Consider the following 21,572-nt stretch of genomic DNA (forward strand, 5'->3'; position numbering starts at 1 on the left):
GTGAAAGGAGTTAGATGTGGTGAAGATGTTCCAGATCACCTTTGCTGGGTAAAAAAAATAACAATTAAAAAATCAGAGGACCGGGACTTCGTTACCGTGCCAGAGGTTCTCAAACGTCAAGGCATACCAGAATCGCCAGAGGAAGTTACGACAAATGTAAATTCCTGGTACTCATCGCCCCTCGGATTCGGATTTTATAGGTCAGGTCCGATAGGTATACTTTTAAAAAGCCCTTCTGGCAGCTAGGCTACTGCCAAGGGGTGACTTGGGAGTTTGGTCCCGTTTTCTGTACCTATGCGCTCCTCCACTCTTTGACATAGAAAACGGGCATTTCTCAAGGATAAACGTTCTCCCAGGTTCTCCCAACCTGACAGCGGCCCCATCCCCTCCCACTGCGGGCCGGCCAGACCGAGTGGGCCCGACGTGGCGGTCTCCGGCCTGGCGGCGCAGCCGGAGACTGAGGGACGAGCGAGGGCGGGCACCGGGGCGGGCGCCGGGGCGGTCGGGCGGTGGCCGGCCCCGCCCCCAGGCTCCTTGTTCGGGACTTCGGCTCCGCGACCCTACCCACCCCTGACTCAGGCTTGGGAAACCCGCAGTCACAGCCTTCGCGACTAGCACCGGCGGCCACGCAGAGGCCCGTGGGCGGGTCTCCATGGTGACTGGCAGACGCTAGCACCAATTATGTCCTGGCGCTTGTTTCCGCCCCCTCCCTCTTCCCCTAAGCACAAGCCCCCCTCCCCCGCAGGGAGCGATACTTCTGTGACTGACATTTCTCTCCGGGCGCTGTTACGTAAGGGGAGGGTCAAGCGCGGCCCCACCCGAGCCGAGCAGATTTGATTGGCAGGACCTTTAGCCACCGCCCCAACGCCCCCGGAAGAACGTCTTTGACCGACAGGTATAGGAACCACTCTGCGCCGCGAGGCTGGGCGGAAGCATCCGGGTCCTGGGGCTGGGGCTGCGGGGCGGAGCCGGAGGCTGAGAACAGGGCCGGGCGGGGCGGAGAGTAGGCAGGGGCTGGGCTGGCGCTGCGGCCAGAGATGCTGTGGGACTGCGACGGCGCTCGGCCGCTGGGAGCACTGCATTGAAAACACCGAGGTGAGGAGCGCTGCCAGGCTGTGGTAGGTGCGCGAGGGCCGTGGAGTCCTCAGACCCGGGCCGCCAGCGTCCTCAGGCCCGGCATTTGTGTGCTCTGCCGGGGATTCTACACTGGAGCGACGGCGGCCGCGCTGGGACACGGGGGCGGGGCCGGGCACCTGTCCGCGTTTACAGGCACCTGCTGCGCAGGCGGGCGCCGACCCCGGGGCCTGGCCCTGGGAGCTGACCGGGAGCCGGACCGGGCCGGCCTGAGGAGGGGAGGCGGGCCGAGCTGGCTCGCCCAGTCCGGGGCCTTCCTTCCTCGCCCGGCTCCGTCCCTGCTTCCAGCTTGAGGGTAGCGTCCGAGGACCGCAGCCCCCTCACCCGAGGGTCTCGGGGCCCGGGGCCGGCCTCGAGCTAGCAGCGAGGTCAGGGTTTGGCTCCTGCCTTGCATCATCCCGAGACAGGTTTGTCCAGATTCCCTACGTGCGCGGAGATGGGTTTACGCCCCGGGCGAGGGTGCCGGTCCCGGCTGTCCCCAGAGATACGGGGCCGAGGCAGTTTTCATCTTTTCCCTGGGTCCTGCTCTGTCACCTCTTAACGTGTGATTTAAGTCTGTTTGGGGTGATGTGCCTGTTTAGGCATAGGAGGTAAGCACCGCCCGTCTCAAGTTTTGGCTCAGTACACGTGCGGATAATTCGTATAGGGCTAAACTACGACTTCTCAGCTGTATGATATTAAGAGACAGTCTTTTGTTATTTGTACGACCAGATCAGCAGAAATTTTTAAATTGTTTCGGAATGACTGGGACCTGTCCTGTGTTTTCTTCCATCTATGGCACATCTGTTGGAAAAATGCTGTACCTGCCCAGTAGACATCTATTAAATGATGTAGTTACTCCTGAAAAGCGTGCTGCAGTTTCTCTAGGTGATTATGTCAGTTGTTGGAAACAAAGGCAGCAGTAGACAATACCTCCTTCTTAAAGGCAGGAGGAACCTGGGGGTAAGTTTGATTAATATTTGATTCTTAAAGGCAGAGTCATAGAATTACTAGGTATTAGACTTGGAAGAGACCTTACAGGTGAGTAATCCACCCCAGTCAATTTACATGGTGGTGAGCACTGTGTCCGAGGGGAACAGGATTCCCCTGTCAAATTAGGTTTGACCTAGATGACGGTTGGGTGCTGCCCATTACTCTGGATCTGAAAACCATGTTGTTTTCATTTGCGCCAAACAGGGATATTTACCCCCACTACAGATTTGATGCCCTGCCATTTTGGCTTGTATAATAGTCACAGGTTTGCAGAGACCTCTCAGCAATAAGTTGCTGCTTACTGGGTTTAAGTCATTAGGTAAGTGGAAGAACCAGAACCCACATTCTTTTGATTTAATTATTGGGCGACACTATCTTGGAAAGCAGAACAGCAGTAATGGGCACTGGCAGGATAAGAGGCCCACCCGTGTATGTCACGGGCTCGGTGGAAAACAGCTTTTTGCTGAATGGGGACATTTGGCACATCCTACTCTAATGACTTGCTTATAAATTTGGTAAAATACTGTTGAAGTTCTGACCCTTTCCACCTTCAGCCTTTTGATTGGTGCAAGTAGGAATTGAGCAGAGCTCTGTATTAAACATGACGGAGCCTGGGGGAATGTCACCAGAGCAGACAAGCTGCTGTCCTTACCGCTCCACTTGCTGCTTCTCCCTCGTATTGTTAGTAAATGACCCACTGACTTTGTGACCTTTAAGACAGGGTTTCTTATCCACTTCATGATGCTTTGGTGGAAGATGTGTGTTTGTGAAAGGTCTCTTTGGCCCTCTTCTGTTGCGTTTGTACATATTGCTTGGCAATTCCTTCAATGCATAATCCTGCTGTTTCCAGGGCTGAAGCAGTTGAAAAGATCAGGTTTTTCTGTGTGTGTATGTGGATGGTCCCAACGGGATCCAGTTTTCTCTGTCTCTCATGCTTTGTTTTTGGTTGCCAGTTTTACTGGAGAGAATCATTCTGTGTTGAAGACACGCTTAAATCAGCTCCCGTGGATCTTCAGTCCCCGTAACCCTGAGAACTATGATAGACCTTTTGTGTCTGTGGGTACAGTGCATTCAGAACCTGGCTTTCCCAGCAGTCGGATGCCTAGATATTCTGCTAGTCGCAACTGTTTAGTCCATATCTTCTGCAATGCTGGCACCAGAGCTGAACTGTGTCACTGAATATTCTGAATCCTGGCCAAAGACTCAGTACACAGATTCCTGTCGGCATTTAAAGATGGGAAAGAAATTGGAGTCAGAAGAGGGAGGGGGTGTAGAAGGAAACTATTTCTGAAGACTTTCTCCCCTAGGTTTTTATAACTGCATATTATATAACATTCTATTGTATTTCTGTTTAGAGGTACAGATTTAGCTCTTAACTATTTCAGAAGTCTTTAACTGTTGGTATCAGTATGTTTTTCTGTTTTCCTGTCTCATTTTAAGGTGAAGTGAATTCTGAGGACAGAAGAATTTGATGACACAGACCACTGAACTTCTTTGTTGGGAGCACACGTTATGAACCCTTTCTGGAGCATGTCTACAAGCTCTGTGCGCAAAGTAGGTATCGTTGATGAACTTAGGGAGGAAACCTATTTGGGCCAAAACAGAGGCCAGAATAATCCATATTAAGGTTGCCTATCGTCTTGGCAGAATTAACTTTGGTTTTCTAGTTTAGGTTTTATTTTTGAGAAATAATTATTTCCTTGATTAAAATCAGCTTCTGAGGCCGAGATCACATCTCAGAAACCATTCTGGTAATCAAAATTCTGTTATTTTGACTTAGGTTATATTCACACATGATGAAATTTGTAACACATATTGTAGGTAGTTTTTCAACAAACTTCAAGATTTCATGATTAGAGAAGTTTTGGGAAAGGCCAGTCCAATGTGGTCAAGTCAGACTTGAGAGCACTGGTTTAATTTATCTAACTAAAATATCTTGTAAAATAAAATGTTTTAGGGAAGCTTAAAATACGCAAACAAAAAGAAAATGTCACCCATAATTCCATGTCTAAGAGAATACCCTAGTAATCTTTTTTTTTTTTTTCTTCTGTACCTGATGCTGTGTACATTTTTAATACAGCTGATGATACAGCCTTTGACGGTCCTGGAGCCAAGGAAATACCTGTGGGATGGTAGTTTAGTCTCTGAATCATTTAGACCTTTGTCTTTGACTAAGAATGACAGTTTATACTAATGATAGTCCAAATGTAAAAACATACCAGTTAGGGACCAGATCAAAATCAGACCCATGTGAGTGAGAGAAGAGGTTCATCCTTTGTTTCTAACCAAAGTGCTGACATCAGGGAGTGACTAATTGCAGTCATTACACTATTTGTTTTGAGATGCTTAGCACCTAACTTTCTACATCTACGTGCCAGGGCACCTTTCTAATCTGGTATAATTGTGTAGTAACCCCTTGCCCTCTTTCTGGGGCCTTGAAGAGAAATCCTTTCTTTCTCTGTTTCATGTAAATCCTGTAAACATTGGCTTTATTGTCTTTATAGGATACAGCTGATGAATGAGTTTTTCTAATGGTTTAGTCTTGCATCAGCTTGATTCTGCTGTCTATAATAGCTTGCCCACTCAACAGACTTCCAGGTCATCTCGATCATGATGCTAGAAGGTCCCTGTAAGAGAGTCATTCCAGCTTTTCGGTCAAGGACTGAAGGACATCACACATAGCCTTGTGATTTAAGAATCATCCTAACAAATGTTCTCACCACTTCGTCTTGAATAGCGGTCTGATGGTGAAGAGAAGACATTAACAGGGGATGTGAAAACCAGTCCTCCACGCACCGCTCCAAAGAAACAGCTGCCTTCTATTCCCAAAAATGCTTTGCCCATAACTAAGCCTACATCTCCTGCCCCAGCAACACAGTCAACAAATGGCACGCATGCTTCCTACGGACCTTTCTACCTGGAATACTCCCTTCTTGCAGAATTGTAAGTTCTGAAACTGTCCGGTTAAATTTTGAATGACCCTTTAAGGTGAAGAATGAAATTTATTCTGATGGACTCAGTAAACGGCAGCCATTTAATCTTGACGGTCAAACCCATCCCCCTTCAGTGTGAGCCTTAACGTGTATAGGATGGAATCTCTTGCTGGCAATGTAATCTTTCTTCACCAAGGCCTCAGTGGTGGTATATAAATAACTGCTTCTAAAAGTAACTGTTCTTACTGAGAGCTTGGGTAAGTAAGATTCAAAGACAAATATGTGCTTTAATTTCCATGTCTGTTTTGAAAAGCAAGAGGAGGTAGAAACTGAGATTTATTAAGCATCCAGGAACTTAATTTTCGTCTACCTTTACATGAGGTGGGGAATTCACCCCCTGAAGAGGTGGTTGTAGAGGGCAGGATGGTGGGAGAGTGGCGATCTATTCTTTCTTGGGTCAGACGCAGCTGGAGGCTGGTGCCTCATTCTGGCGATCACCCTTACGAGGCATCCTGACAGACTGAGAGGCCAGTCCCAGGAGGCGGAGGTCAGGAAGCCTGACCTTAGGAGTCAACAGTTGAAGGAACAGGAACCGCTAACTTGGAGAAAACTTAGAAAGTACTTATTAAAGCTGTCTTCATATATTTGAAGGCCCATCAATTAGAAAGAGGATTTGAGTTATTCTGTAGGACCCCCAAAGGCAGAAGTAGACAATTGGGAAGTTTTAAAAGATCTGGGCTCCATCTAAGAGCTTGACTACTCACAGAAGTCACAAATTGGACTGAGGTGGTACCTATCCATAGATTGTGAGGAGATGGGCACCTCTGCATAGTCTGGTAGTAATGAAACAGTGCTTGGCCCGTCAGAGGGGCTCAAGCAGTGAGTGAGTGCAAATGGCATTTTATTTGGTCATTTGTTATATGGGCAGCAAGTTTGGAGAATTAATTCTGAGTTTCAGTCATTTAAAAATGCCTTTGCCCATGAAGCTGTTTCAAAAGCACCCTCCAGTGCCCCCTTTCTTTACTCATATTGTAATGGTCAGAGGGTCTGAGGCCCCAGTGCGAATGGCTGAGCGTGAGCTGGTAACTTTATAATGGATGCCTGTATTTGAGGCGAGGCAGTGCAAGCTTATATTGTGGTGTTAAATCTGCTGTATTAGGCCACGAAATCTGCCTTTCTGGCAAAGCTCTGTAGGAGATAACATCTGCCATCCACGCTGCTGTTGATGTGCTGAATTGAAGTGATTTAAAAATGGAATAACTACTTTAAAATGATTGAAAAATAAGTGTGATAGCAAATAGGTAAGAAATAAAATGTCAACTGAGATCTAATAAGTTATTCCTCAGTAAAACTGAGGGTTGGCAGGTTAATGTGTTTTAAGGCCCTCAGTTCTTTCCTAGGTCTGGTCACAGCGTTACCTGTATAGGCTCATGGCTCAGCCGCAGGGAGCAGAGCAGAACGACCAGGTCCCAGAAGAGCCAGTGCAGCCTGTCTTCCTTGTCTCAGCTCCCGCCGGCTCCCACACCAAGGCCTGCAGAGTTCAAGGGCCTGAGTTGGGGGTGAATTCAGGAGCAGAGTATAGTCAGATGCTGCCCATTGACACTTAAAATGACCCCCAAGTGAGGGAAATCCCGTGGAATTTTAATGTCTTAATTACCTAAAATTGGACCTTCAAAGAGCTTTTGAATGTGTGTGGGTAAGATCTGTTGTCCGTGGTCACAAAAGCAATAACCTTACAAATAACTCTCACTGACCTAAAACTTGATGTCCAGCATTAACTATACAGGTTGGCTGCCAAGATGGTGTTTTGGGGAAGCTGATTTCTGGGAGGAAACTTGACTATGAATCCCTGCTTGGCTTTCATTTCTTAACCTGGGGCCCTTTTCTGGCTGTGCTGCTCTGCGCGTATGTTATGAAGCCAGTAGACAGACAGCAGTTAGGGCCAGGTGAGCGATTGTGCTGACTCCGTCTGTGTGGTCAGGGCATCGGCTGCCCTTTGAGGGACTGTTCCTTCTTTACAGAATGTGGGTGGCTTGGTCTGTATGTGTCCTTTACATTCCTGCGGTCTCACTATTCTGCTTCTGTTTTAGTACCTTGGTTGTGAAGCAGAAGTTACCAGGTGTCTACGTGCAGCCGTCTTATCGATCTGCATTAAGTAAGAAGCATTCGCTCTTTTTATAGCATGTTTGATTCCGCTGACGCAAACTTAGCCCTTAAGTGTTTCTATTTTGTCCTGCAGTGTGGTTTGGAGTAATATTCATACGGCATGGACTTTATCAAGATGGCGTATTTAAGTTTACAGTTTACATCCCTGATAACTACCCGGATGGTGACTGTCCAGTAAGTGGGGGATACACTCTGGCTTCACTGCGTGGTCAGTGAGGAGGGCTTAACGGGGCTTTCAGAATGTCTTGGTTCTTTTCTGGACCTAATAACTTTCATGATTTCGGTTTCCCAGGATGTTCTGTCTACTGTGTAGTCCTTTGAGGGATTTTTTTTGCTTTGTTCCATCTTTGGCCATGCGGGCCTCTGCCTTCAGCCTTGTTTCTCTCTCTGTGCAGGGTGTGCCTGTGAGGCTGGAAGCTGTGGTGTAGCACTTGCCACGTGAGTGGCGATTGTTCTGCTGTGGTGGGGGAGAGCGACTTTCCCTTTGCTTCTTTGCAAAATTTACTTTGACAGGAAAATGGTGAAAGTACTCAAGTGTCCCTCTCAAGGCAGCTCTTTGACTTTAAGCAACAAGACTGCCTTGTCTTGCTCCTTTTACAACTTCTGTGTGTGGGTTTAACAAGCTCCCCTGCTTCCATTAAAGGCAGTGTCCTTCTCTCACTGTAGCGTTTGGTGTTTGATATTCCCGTCTTTCACCCGCTAGTGGATCCCACCTCGGGTGAACTGGATGTGAAGAGAGCATTTGCAAAATGGAGGTTAGTAAATAAAGAGTTTCTTGTGGTGATGTAAGCCAGCAAGGGGAAGCCTTAGTCACCCCGCTGTGTTTCCCTTTAGGCGGAACCATAATCACATTTGGCAAGTACTGATGTACGCAAGGAGAGTCTTCTACAAGATTGATACAGCAAGCCCCCTAAACCCAGAGGCTGCAGTACTGTATGTTCCTCTGCTTTGTCATTTAAGATACGTTTAAGATACATTTGAAAAGACAGCGAAGGAGATCATGTTGGTAACCTCTTGATTTAAACTTTTGACACAGGTACGAGAAAGATATTCAGCTTTTTAAAAGTAAAGTGGTTGACAGCGTTAAGGTGTGCACTGCTCGCTTGTTTGACCAACCTAAAATAGAAGACCCCTATGCAATTAGGTGAGTGGTACATTATCCAGATAAGCCGCACTTGTACTGGGCTTCTGTTTTCCAGGTGGCCTTAGAATGGGGATTTAAAAGGAAAGTGAGCCATCTGCTAGCCTACAACCTCTCTAACTTGACTTCTGCTTTACATGTATGACACTGGCCAGGAGCAAGCTATTGAGTGACTGGTTTCTTCTCAAAGATCCTGGTAATGCGCTCACTCAAGCGTCAGGACTCTTCCTTCCAATTGGAGCCCCTCTTAAATGGTCATTACCCCATCAACCTACAGATTTGGTGAAAGGAGGGAAACTGATCAGTGTGAGTGAACAGTCTGAGTCATGGGTTCCCCAAGCACTGTTAGCTTGTGTTGGGAAAGAGTGTCTGCAAGTGTTGAGAGCAAGTGACTTAGCTCTTGGGCAGCATGGGTGTTGCTGGGAGACAGGAGCGTAGTGTAGTGTTAAGAGCTTGGGCTCTGCAGTTAGACTGGGTGACATTTGCACTTAATTGGCTTTGGTGACCCTGAGCAGTTACTTAATTTTACTGTGCCTTGCTTTCTTCATCTGTAATAGGACATCAGGGGTGGTTGCAAGGCTTACGTGAGCTAACACAGGAAAAGTGCTCTCTAAGGGATAACTATGTAAGAAAATCATTTAGGTAATGTCTGAAACTTACATACTGACAACTGATTAAGACTGTTCCTTGTTAAGTTCTGTTTGGGGAGCAGGCTTAAAAATGGACATTAAATTTAGTGAGCCGCTCTTTAGTGTTTCTCTCTTCCTTCAGCTTTTCTCCATGGAATCCTTCTGTCCATGATGAAGCCAGAGAGAAGATGCTGACTCAGAAAGTAAGTAAATGGCCATTTTAGAAATCGGTAGCTTGCTGTTTCCTTTCTAAATTGTCTTCACTGGTGACCATTGAGTGTATACAGTGACATTTGGGGAGACAGACTGGTACAGTGCTGAAATCTCCTTATCGGTCTGTAATGTCTGTTTTTTATTGTGCCTAGAAGAAGCCTGAAGAACAGCACAATAAAAGTGTTCATGTCGCTGGCCTGTCATGGGTGAAGCCTGGCTCAGTACAGCCTTTCAGTAAAGAAGAGAAAACAGTGGCGACTTAAGAGCTGGTGAATCGGGTGCACCGCGCACTTTCCTGCCGGACTTCGGCTCGTGAAGCTGACCAATGCGAAGGACCGCCCGCAGAGTAAAACATTGTGAACGGTGGCTGACGTCGGTGTTGTTCGTGTGTGCTTAGCTTCTAACCGCACGTTCTGGAAACCTCTCTTTACGTGATGCATTACTTCTGTCAGGAGTGTCTTTAAGGTGGTTATCTAGTTCAGTACTCCAAATTATTGGGGACCTTGAAGCTTACGTATTTTTTTGAATATAATGCTAAAGGTAAGTTGCATTCATTTAAACTAATGAAGTGAGCAAAGTTCAGCACTGTAATGACTTTTTAATTGGTGGTTTCCGCTGTACATACGTTAGGGCGCAGAGATGAAAGGATAGAGAGAGCAGTTTCCATAGCTTATTAGCACTTTTAAGTGGAGGAGCAGTTGAATGAATGAACCTCAGTCTTCAGCTTACTGTGTTACTGATATACAAACTGCTGTCACTGAGGGACATACTGGGAGAGTGAGAGGAAACCAGAACACTTGTTCTTAGGGGTTTTGTTTTTTTTTTTTTGAGCAAATTACTGTATTTTTATGGCAGGAGGGAGAAAAAGTGTTAAAACGGTTTCTAATGAAGTCAGATTTAAATGATGAATGACTAGTGTGTTTTGTAGAGACAATAAATCAATGAATGATTGTTCTTTGTCATTTATGCAGGAAACTAAATACCCTTTTCTCATTATAAACAAAGATTAATTTATAAATGCTTTATTGAAAAATACACTTATTTTCATATAAAATTACAGTAGCAGTATCTTGAGAGGTTTTATAAATATTTTTGCAGAACACTATTCTAATTGAACAGTGTAAGTTCCATATTTCTTTCAGAGCAATATGAAGTTACCTAGTAACTTTGTTTATACTGATTCAATTTACAATTGAACTTTCTCCCTAATAAGATTATTCATTCAACTTTAAAACTGCTGGAACAATAGTGATTAATAAAGGTATATATAGATAATTCAGTAGCTGTTAAATTAACATTTTCTAATCTGTATAAATGGTACTGTGTACTAATAAAAACCTAAAATTCTCCAATCTATTTTTTTAAACTTCCAGGAACACACCCAAAGATATTTAAAAATACCACCTTAATAAAGACATGTCTTTTTGGATTAACTACCTCCTAAAGGAAGAGGTCATAATTTTTCATAATAATCCTCTTAATTCAACTTGATTTAAAATCTTTACTTAGCCAGCTGATCCCTATCAAATACATGCCCAAAAGGTACCTACTGGGACTTTAACAATTTTAAAAAAGTACAAAAGCATCAAAGAAGATATTAAACCTAGAAGTTTTGTACTTAATAAAGTTCACATTGTAGAAAGTGCCATCGCAAATATACAGCAAAATCTGGGTTACAAAATCATGCTTTTTACAGCCCTAAAGTGCCACTTCTTATACAAGTTCACTCACACATTGCACACCAATCAAAGACTTGTCACACTGCACCACACCTACTGGGGTAGGGAAGAATTACACAGAGGAAACGGGAGACTTGGGCTGGTTATCTAGGACCTCCAAATCTGGGCGCTTTCCCAATTTGTTACCTTTTAGGAATGCAGAAATCTCACACTCCTACCAAGTGTTTTAGGACGAAATGCCAAGTTTTGCTTTTCATGAGGGCCAGGGCTGACCACAAAACAGGAATGAACTGAAATATGGTTCCTCTGCTGGAACATGTTAACAGAGACCTCTTCTAAACATGAGTATGCTTCATTCTCTACAGTACTTGTAATATTTGGAATAGCTTTGCCAAAGAGTTAAAAAATCCAACTGTGTTGGATTCTAGGCAGCCTTGATGGCAAGCACTGCAAGGTAGGGAAAAAGGCAGTTGGGGTAAGTAAAAATACCATAAGGATACTGGAAGGATTCAGGAAAAGAGCCCCATAATCTAGCATGCGTTAAATGCTGCTGCTAAACAGAGTTTGTGAAGAGACAGTTTCAATACAACGGACTAACCTCAGTGGGAACCTCGGTCATTAGCTACATCTTGGAGACGACGTAATAAGGCAGAATGATTTTCTGGGCAAATTCTTTTTGCAGGTGATTCACTTCCATCTTCCAAAAGAATCCCTCTCTTTTTGGTTGGAGTTTCTCCTGTCCGTATCATACTGTTAATTTCTCTCAGTCTCTGGTGGCGGAGGTATAGATAGATACAAAAAGCGTTAAAATTCTAATACACGCAGTTCAGTGTTGCATCAAAGAACCTCAGATTAGTTAAGGAGTTTACTTTGAAGAGTTTGAACATCTTTATAAAGGAAAGAACTAGCAAATTTTACATCCTTCTGGTTTCACTTCTCAGCTAGCTGACATTGATGACTGACTGGGATAGAGGCAGAGTATTTCTGTTTTTTTTTAACATGCTCCAGAGGTGATTTTGATATACACTTTAACAATATAAAAGTTCACAAATCTGATTCTTTTTTACAAAAGTTACAGAGCATCACATTGCTATGCCATATTTAATCAATTTTATAATTTCCATTTTCCTTTTTTAAAAAAGTAACATGACTTTATATAGTATTATGTCCCCTTTTTCCCCAGTTTAGTGTTACTCATTTTAGCAGCCATGGAGTTTCATAGGAGAGGTCTTAATTCCCTGGTAGGTAATTCATAAGTGTAATATAGAATTCTAGAATGTATTATACATCTTCCTCAGAAGAACTGAGGAAAGTCAGGCAAATTTATTTTCTGCATGCTCTGGTTCACGTGAGGAACCTGGAGTGAGAAGAATATTGCCATGGGGCTAGAAAGACCGGACCTATGTATAGGTGCCTTCAGCACGAAGTTTCCCCAGAGTCCCAAAAGTCAGCTGTTCCATTATCTTCGGATAATTTTTTTTTTCATGTGCCACTGATTTCATTGTCCATGCTTCCTAGTAGAAAGCATACTGACCAGATTTTACATGCATTTGTTTTAGGACATGTCAAACATGGGAACAGAAAAGCATATATAGTGAACCTTCACATGACCATCACCCTACTTCAGCAATGTTGGCCAGTCTTATTTGATCTATACCTTCATTTCTCATCTCTCAGATGTTTTAAAGCAAATCCTAGATATTTATTTTTTATTCTTAAATAATAGGCTTTTCTGAGGTTTAAAATAAAACCACCACAGTTTTCTATAATCAGTATATGCACCTTCTCAAATTTTAACCATTTTAAGCAAGCTTTCCTCTTTCTCTCCTACTCTCTTGCCTCCCTAAAAGTCTGCTCTGCTTTTTAGTCTCCCACTTACTTGAATATTCTTAAATTGTTAACTATACACTAATTGTACAAGTGGTATTTGTATAATGTATATACATTATATTTTGTATCTATTGTGCAAGTATAATTGTGTGCCTTACTATATACATAACATTAATATAGATTAATAACACATTAGTATATATAATTTATATACAGTACACAGTTTTATACACCATAATTTATATAATATGTACATGACAGTTTAAAAATGAATACTTATTCTCCCCCAGATTCATACAGAATATGCCTTCTTGTCCTCACCCAACCCCTAAGGACACTTACTGTTACCATTCATTCACTGAACAGATCAGGCTACTGTGTAGCTTTCTGCTCTTTTTTCTAGGAAGGCATGCATTAGAAATGTAATGTTCATTAAGTAGAGTTTCAAAAAAATTACAATGGTATATTATGTACTGTTCAGTCCCCATTATATCTTACACCTTCTCATATCAGTATATATGGATCACATATCTAACTGCTACATAGTATTCTGTGGTAACCTGTATCGTAGTTTAATCCAGTGTTAACAATTCCTGCGTTTTAGCTGGGGTATTTAGACCACCTATATTTCCTTGCTCTTTGTCTGTTGTCTTCCTTTTTTGGCCTTCTTTTGAACTGAATAGTCCTATTCCAATTTACTTTTCTGTTTAACTTTTTAATCCGTTTGGAACTTAATTTGGTGTGGGATGCAAATCTACTAACAGGGAACCAGCAGAGCAGTATTCTCCCTGCCATCTGTCTGTCACCCATCTCTTCATGGCACTGACATTGTGTGTTTTAGGAATCTGTGCATGTGTTTCTCCTGGGCCATTTGTTATCTCTGTGTGTTTTCTGAACAGTCTTTATAAATATAAGTGTCACTTAAGGACCTTTGAGATTAGCTGCCCCCTTAACAGTGAGACATGTGATTCCCGGAGCTCTAGCCTTACTGCTTCAAGGGCTTTGTTTCCCTCTCTCGTCCACTTCATCCTGGATGCCCTTCCTTCCACACCTCAGCAGCCTCCTAATTTTTCATCCGTTAAGGCTTGACTCAAGCTTCCCTACCCACTGCAGACTGAGGCAGATGCTACCACTTAAATCGGTGCTAATGTGCGTATCGTTATAAAATGCCCGTTTCTCTTCTTAGGCTAAGAATTCAAAGGACAGAGACAGTTCCTGTCCCAGACGCAGGTACTGAGTAATCCGTCAAGGGATCTGGGTTTTCTCTCCCTAACAGAAATTTGGAATTTTAAAGTTTTACAAATGGGACCAAAAAAAAAAAAAAATTCCAGATTTATAGCAGAATGTTCAAATGCACAAATAGGAAAAGAGGGATGAAAATCCAAACCCCTTGCCCTGTTTCCAACTTGAAAGTTCTCCCCCAAACCCTTGTTTTCTGCTGCTGTGGGGCTACTGGTCACTCTTCCTTGGCAGATCCCATCGTGTGCATGCTGAAGGTTTCCCAACAACCCTTAGAATCCTAAGTATGTGGGGCTGGTAAAGGCCAAGCTTTACATTAGGCTCACCTTTGAAGGACTGTTGCTAAAGTAGTAGAAAATCTTTTCTCGAGGAGAAAGCATCGCTTCATTTTTATGTGGGGAAATGTAGACAGGATGGTTCTGAGACAACTGTATTCGGCGAGGAGAGCCCGTTCTTACAAATGGATAGGGAGAGAGTGGAGGAGCATCCATCTGTGTAAAAAAAAATTCTACGGTAAACAAAATTCCTAACCAGTTACTTTTTTTGGGAAAATGGTTATTCTTGCTGAATCATTAAAGAGGAATAATAAACCAAATGCTTTATGAATGGTAGATAGTGATGTATTCGCAGCAAAAATTAAACCTAAAGAAAACCATACAATAGGAATCGGTTTAGTGCTTTCCTTATGCCACTGTTTTAACCATTTTTAATACATTATGTCATTTAATCCTCACAACAACCCTATAAGCAAAGGACTACCTGTATTCCCATTTTATATACAAGGAAACAAAAGGCACAGAGAAAGTTAAATAATTTGCAAGGTCACCAGAGCTGGCAAGTTTTGGGTAATTTGAACTTATGCACTCCGTCTCATATGACTGTACTCTGCAGGGAATCCAAATACAATCTTGTTTAATACTTCACAACAGTAGAAGTTATGTTCATTAAAGAAATTATTTCTGTTAAAAGACTTTCTCAGTTTTACTTAGCAAAAGAATTATTTGTCAAGCTACGTTACACAGAAGCAGCTCAAAAACAAGTGATTTCTCATTCTTCACAAGTGAAAAAAAAATATGAAATAATCCTCCTCAAACTTACTGCATTTGCCTGTGAGTACTTCATGGCAAACGTCTTAATCTGTTTGATATAGATGTTGTTGTAGAACTGGATGAGGTCTCCTCTCTCTTCCTCCTCCACATCACTGTTGGCCCCCGTGAGGCGAGTCGGGGTCGGCGGGGCGCTGCTCGGCTGTGGGACTGGCAGGGTGCTGCTGGACCTCATGACGGGACTGGAGTCTCTGCTGGCTGCCGGGTGGGATGGAAGGTGTTAAACAGGGAGGCTTTGAAAAAGAGAACTCAGGAAGAGGAGGGTAGACAGCTACCCGCTCCACTTGTTAAATGGCAGCAAATGGGCCCTCTACACCGAGGAGCAAAGCGCAGATGAGGCATTTAGCACTAACTGTGTGTGTGCGTGCTCAGTCGTGTCCGACTCTTTGACAGTCCATGGACTGTAGCCCACCAGGCTCCTCTCTTCATGGGATTATCCCAGCAAGAATACTTGAGCAGGTTGCCATGCTCCAGGGGATCTTCCCACCCCAAGGATCGAACCCGCATCTCCTGCTTTCCTGCATTGGCAGGTGGATTCTTTACCACTGAGCTACCTGGGAAGCCCCACTAACTTTACTATCGTGCTGCTAATGTAGCAAGGGCTTCATTAATTGACACCAAGTATTCATTAGTTGTAGCAAGTATTCATTAATTGACACCAGTTTTCTAGGACCGAGCCCTGCATTAAGTAGTATAAACCAGCAATTAAGGATGGTATTTCCATAGCATGGTTTCTGTTGACATGCCACATTTTTCTGGAACTCAGGTCAACAAATGCCTGTCTCTCTAACCTTTTCTAGTACCTAGAGAAAAATGTTATGCACAATGTGTCCAAAACCATGGAATAAAGGACAACTTTGCTACTAAATTTAGAATTTAGTTTATTGTTCCAATATATCTTTTGCCAGTAAACTGTTGCCACAGTTTCTACAACAGTAATTTTAGTAATTCTTTAGTCCTAGACCTAAAAAATAAGAGAAGCTCCTTATTTAGTTGTATAAATTCATAAAGATCCCACTTACTTCTGTCTTTGTTTAGTTCTGTCGGAGAATTCTGATGGCTTCTGCTGTCACTGCTGCCAGAATTTCTTCTTCTCCTTTTCCCTTTTATCAAAACACTTCTATACACCTTTAAACAGAGCATGAGACGGCAACAGAACTATATCTATTGAACACATCCTAGACTATACAACTTTAACATGTTATTTAATTCTCACAGTTCCCTACAGTAATAGCTGTCCTACTCAGGGGAGGTTTGTAAATGCAGCCAAGATTATGTATCTTTTAAATAACATTTACAGGATTTACATCAGGGCCTGTCAGGCTTCAACTTTCAAGTGCTGCCTACAATACTACAGAGCAGCAATAATATCTAATTGTAAAATCAAGTCATTCTAAGTCAGATACAAAGATCTTACATGCCTACCTATCTCTTTGAGACAAGTACATAGCATTAAAGGTAAAATGGGTTTTAAAATTTCACTTAATGCTATTTTGGTTAAATGTGCAGCACTGTGTATGTGCTAAACCAGACTGAATTCAAGGTGACATAAAATCCAAACAGCAGCTTCCTAATTTACATCTATCTTGTAATTATCTGGATTAAAAAGGAATCAAATATTTTACATCATTAACTTTGGGGGAAAAGAGAACTTAATCAAGATGTGTGGCTGTCAATAATTAAATAAGATTAAAATAGAGTCCTATTTTTTTATCCTGGAGGAGAGGCTACAGAATCACCTGTAGTTAAATTTTTTTATATGCATCTAAAAGACTTTCATCTTTATTTTCAGCCCTGAGAGAAAATGTAGTCACCTGGCTCCGGGCCTGTGGCTGAGTCCTGTAGCAACGCATAATATTCTGGAAGGACTTGTCTTCTTTTGTGACCTGGCAAAGAATAAGGGTACACTGAGAGTGAATTTGACTTCTAGCATAATATAGTATGAGATGCTCCATGAATCTGCTCCCTAGTGACACTGGTGAAAACTGTACTAAAAAACAACTGTTTAAAGTCTCTGGAATGTCTCTAAAAAGCATACAACAAATGAAGAAATATATATTCAAGTAAGGCTACTAATTCAGTAACAACAGAGGGAATACGTGGTATCTGAATCAAGACCTAGAATAAACAACCATAGTGACAGAAAATTCATTAGAGGAATGAAAAACTAGATTTGAACTGGCAAAGGAAAAGTTTAACAAACCTGAGATGGAGTTGTTCACAGAACAGAGGACAGAATGAAGAAAAATTAATAAAAGCGCTTCAGAGAAATGGGGCATACCATTAAGCACATAAAGGTCACATAATGGGAGTACCAGAAGGAGTGAAGCAGGAAGAAATGTTTAAAGGCTGAAACCTTCCAAATTTATTTTAAAAACATTAGTCTCAGTTCAGTTCAGTCGCTCAGTCATGTCTGACTCTTTGCGACCCCATGGACTGCAGCTCGCCCTGGTGAGCAGCTCTCCCTGTCCATCACCAACTTCCGGAGTTTACTCAAACTCATGTCCATTGAGTCAGTGATGCCATCCAACCATCTCATCCTCTGTCATCCCCTTCTCTGCCTGCCCTCAATCTTTCTCAGCATCAGGGTCTTTTCAAATGAGTCAGTTCTTCCCATCAGGCGGCAAGTTTTGCGAGTTTCAGCTTCAGCATCAGTCCTTCCATTGAATATTCAGGGCTGATTTCCTTTAGCATGGACTGGATGGATCTTGTAGTCCAAGAGACTCTTAAGAGTCTCCTCCAACACCACAGTTCAAAAGCATCAATTCTTCGGTGCTCAGCTTTCTTTAAAGTCCAACTCTCATATCCATACGTGACTACCAGAAAAACCATAGCCTTGACGAGACCTTTGTTGGCAAAGTAATGTCTGCTTTTTAATATGCTGTCTAGGTTGGTCATAACTTTCCTTCCAAGGAGTAAGCGCCTTTTAATTTCATGGCTGCAGTCACCATCTGCAGTGACTTTGGAGCCCAAAAAATTAAAGTCAGCCACTGTTTCCAGTTTCCCCGTCTATTTGCCATCAGATGCCATGATCTTAGTTTTCTGAATGTCGAGTTTTAAGCCAACTTTTTCACTCTCCTCTTTCACTTTCATGAAGAGGCTCTTTAGTTCTTCACTTTCTGCCATAAGGGTGGTGTCATCTTCATATCTGAGGTTATTGATATTTCTCCTTGCGATCTTGATTCCAGCTTGTGCTACATCCAGCCCAGTGTTTCTTATGATGTACTCTGCATACAAGTTAAATAAGCAGGGTGACAATATACAGACTTGAAGTACTCCTCTCCCTATTTGGAACCAGTCTGTTGTTCCCTGTCCAGTTCTGTTTTTTCCTGACGTGCACACAGATTTCTCAGGAGGCAGGTCAGGTGATCTGGTATTCCCATCTCTTTAAGAATTTTCCACAGTTTGTGGTGATCCACATAGTCAAAGGCTTTGGTATAGTCAATAAAGCAGAAATAGATGTTTTTCTGGAATGCTCTTGCTTTTTCGATGATCCAATGGATGTTGGCAATTTGATCTCTGGTTCCTCAGCCTTTTCTAAAACCAGCTTGAACATCTGGAAGTTCACAGTTCATGTACTGTTGAACTCTAGCTTGGAGAATTTTGAGCATGACTTTGCTAGCGTGTGAGATGAGTGCAACTCTGTGATAGTTCGAACATTCTTTGGCATTGCCTTTCTTTGGGACTGGAATGAAAACTGACCTTTTCTAGTCCTGTGGCCACTGCTGAGTTTTCCAAATTTGCTGGCATATTGAGTGCAGCACTGTGCATCATCTTTTAGGATTTGAAATAGCTCAACTGGAATTCCATCACCTCCACTAGTTTTGTTCGTAGTGATGCTTCCTAAGGCCCACTTGACTTCGCATTCCAGAATTTCTGGCTCTAGGTGCGTGATCATCATAATACCATCATGATTATCTGAGTTGTGAAGATCTTTTTTGTATAGTTCTGTGTATTCTTGCCACTTCTTAATATCTTCTGTTACTGTTAGGTCCATACCATCTCTGTCCTTTATTGTGCCCATCTTTGCATGAAATGTTCCCTTGGTATCTCTAATTTTCTTGAGGAAATCTCTAGTCTTTCCCATTCTGTTGTTTTCCTCTATTTCTTTGTACTGATCACTGATAAGGGTTTCTTATCTCTCCTGGCTGTTCTTTGGAACTCTGCATTCAAATGGGGTATATCCTTTTCTCCTTTGCTTTTTGCTTCTCTTCTTTTCACAGCTATTTGTAAGGCCTCCTCAGACAGCCATTTTGCCTTTTTGCATTTCTTTTTCTTGGGTATGGTCTTGATCCCTGGGCAGTGTCACAAACCTCCATCCATTGTTCATCAGGCACTCTCATATCTAATTAGATATCATATATAATAGATATATCTAATCATATCTAGTCCCTTGAATCTATTTCTCACTTCCACTGTATAATGGTAAGGGATTTGATTTAGGTCATACCCTGAATGGTCTAGTGGTTTTCCCTACTTTCTTCAATTTAAGTCTGAAATATATCCACAAATTTTAACAAATTCCAAGTAAGACAAATGCAAAGAGCTCCATACCCAGACACATAGTAAAAAAAGTTGAAAGCCAAAGAAAGGGAGAATCTTGAACGCATCAAGAGAAAAGCAACTTTTTGCTTACTAGGAAACTCTAATAAAGTAACAGATAACTTCTCATTAGAAACTATGGAGGCTATGAAACAGTGTACAAAGTAAAATCTAAGAATCCAGTATGTAACACAATTATCTTTCGTAAGTGAAAGTGAAATGAATACAGTCTCAGCTAAACATAAAGACAGAAAACTTGCTGCCAGCAGAACCATCTTACACGAAAATACTAAAGTTCTTCAAGCTAAAAGTAAGTGACTCCACACAGTAATTCAACTACACAAGAAAAAACAAAGAGCAATGGTAAAAATAATTATGTAACTGGAAAGAATATAAAATGTGTATTTCTTCTCAACTGATTTTTTTAAATTGTATAAAACAAAATATATATGTGAAGAAATGTGATGTTATATCTCAGTAAAGATGGGACCAAAAAAAGGCAGAGAAAAAAAAAAATAGAAAACCCTAAAGAAACCACTAGTAAAAAAAAGTTAAAAACTCAATGCTGAAATTAAAATGCCATATTAGAAAGTATTTAGTGAATGCACATGAAAGCAGTGAAGGAGAGATCTAAAAGACGTGAGACATAAAAAGTAAAACGTCAGACATAAACCCAGTTACAACAGTGTTACATGTGAATTTATTAACACAAGCAAAGGAAGAAACCCTTACATTAGATTAAAAAAAGAGACCCAACTATATACTCCATATACAAAAGACACACTTTAGGTTAAAGCAAACAGATTTAAAAGAAAAGGATGGAAAGAAGACGTATCATGCAAACAGCAACTCAAGAAAGCTGAGTGGCTACACAAAGATCACACTATAAAACAGACTTTAAAACAAAAAAATTACTAGAGATAAAGAGGGACATTTCATAATGATGAGGGGTCAATCCATCAGAAAGATCTAACAATTAAAAACATACATACACCTAATAACAGAGCACCAAAATACATGAAGTAAAAACTGACAGAAATTAATAGAGAAATAGACAATTCAATAATATTTAGAGAGTTCAGTACCCCGCTGGCAATAATGGATTGATCAACTAGACAGAAGATCAACAAAGAAACACACTTTAACATTATTAAGAAAAAACACACTAAAAAACCTTACATCTATAGATGTAACAGATGTAACACCCAACAACAATATATATTCTTCTCAAGTGCACATTGAACACTGTCCAGGATAGACCATATGCTAGGCTACAAAACTTCAATAAATTTAAATGGACTAAAGTAGCTAATACAAAGTGTGTTTTGGAACCACAATGGATTGAAACTAGAAATTAACAGAAATTTGAGAAACTCACAAATACGTGGAAATTAAACAACACACCTAGATAACCAGTAAGTCAAAAGACGTTAGAGAATGCTTTGAAATGAATGAAATAAAGACACAACATACCCTAATTTATGAGATATAGCTAAAGCAGTGCTTAGAGGGAAATCTATAGCTCTTAATGCCCATAGCAAGAAAAAAGAAAGATGAAATTACCTAACCATCCATCTTAAGACACTAAAAAAAAACAGCAAACACAGCCTAGGGAATTCCCTGGTGGTTCAGTGGCTGGGACTGGGCGCTTTCACTGCCGAACGCCTGGGTTCAATCCCTGATCAGAGAACTAAGATCCCACAATCCCTGATCAGAAAACTGAGATCCCACAATCCCTGATCAGAGAACTGAGATCCCACAAGATCCCTCTGTGGAAGTCAGGAAAACAGAACAAAAGTAAGCCTCAAGAAAGCTTGAGAAAAAGAACAAAAGCAAGCAGAAAGAGGGGAATAATAAAGATTAAGAGCATATAATAATCAACCAGAAAGTGGTTCTTTGACAAAATCAACAAAATTAATAAAATGTCAGCTAGACTGACCCAAGGTTTTAAAAAAAGACCATCAAATTACAACTGACAAAGAATAAAA

General features: G+C 41.8%; 2 protein-coding genes across 5 annotated transcripts in view; one reads left to right on the plus strand and one right to left on the minus strand.

Annotated features, from left to right (window-relative positions):
• The first annotated feature begins 878 nt into the window (after positions 1 to 878).
• LOC122420238 (AKT interacting protein) lies at positions 879 to 10,715 on the plus strand. 4 transcript variants are annotated; one of them, XM_043435145.1, is made up of 10 exons: positions 879 to 1,095; positions 3,547 to 3,660; positions 4,844 to 5,049; positions 7,130 to 7,194; positions 7,279 to 7,379; positions 7,872 to 7,960; positions 8,040 to 8,138; positions 8,242 to 8,349; positions 9,118 to 9,178; positions 9,341 to 10,715. In XM_043435145.1, the coding sequence occupies exons 2-10, from the start codon at positions 3,619 to 3,621 to the stop codon at positions 9,449 to 9,451; spliced, it is 882 nt and encodes a 293-aa protein (XP_043291080.1). In that variant the 5' UTR covers positions 879 to 1,095; positions 3,547 to 3,618; the 3' UTR covers positions 9,452 to 10,715. The 4 variants fall into 4 exon arrangements, with proteins under 4 accessions (XP_043291080.1, XP_043291083.1, XP_043291082.1 ...); XM_043435148.1 differs by having other exon boundaries at positions 9,344 to 10,715; XM_043435147.1 differs by having other exon boundaries at positions 984 to 1,118.
• The window catches only part of RBL2 (RB transcriptional corepressor like 2), a 43,894-nt gene continuing 32,516 nt past the window's right edge, over positions 10,195 to 21,572 (minus strand). The window contains exons 18-22 of the mRNA XM_043435144.1: positions 16,857 to 16,928; positions 16,065 to 16,170; positions 15,035 to 15,240; positions 14,263 to 14,427; positions 10,195 to 11,637 (exon numbers count right to left, since the gene is read on the minus strand). Of these exons, the coding sequence (XP_043291079.1) occupies positions 11,467 to 11,637; positions 14,263 to 14,427; positions 15,035 to 15,240; positions 16,065 to 16,170; positions 16,857 to 16,928 (720 nt within the window). The 3' untranslated portion in view covers positions 10,195 to 11,466. The remainder of the gene's footprint in view (positions 11,638 to 14,262; positions 14,428 to 15,034; positions 15,241 to 16,064; positions 16,171 to 16,856; positions 16,929 to 21,572) is intronic.

This window comes from Cervus canadensis, chromosome 18 (genome assembly GCF_019320065.1).
Source record: "Cervus canadensis isolate Bull #8, Minnesota chromosome 18, ASM1932006v1, whole genome shotgun sequence".
NCBI classification, from domain to species: Eukaryota; Metazoa; Chordata; class Mammalia; order Artiodactyla; family Cervidae; genus Cervus; species Cervus canadensis.

Coding starts and splice junctions, on each gene's coding strand:
- LOC122420238 (XM_043435145.1), top strand. CDS start 3,619: ATGAACCCTTTCTGGAGCATGTCTACAAGCTCTGTGCGCAAA. Junction 5,050..7,129: donor TACTCCCTTCTTGCAGAATT/GTAAGTTCTGAA, acceptor CTTCTGTTTTAG/TACCTTGGTTGTGAAGCAGA. Junction 7,380..7,871: donor ACCCGGATGGTGACTGTCCA/GTAAGTGGGGGA, acceptor CTCTCACTGTAG/CGTTTGGTGTTTGATATTCC.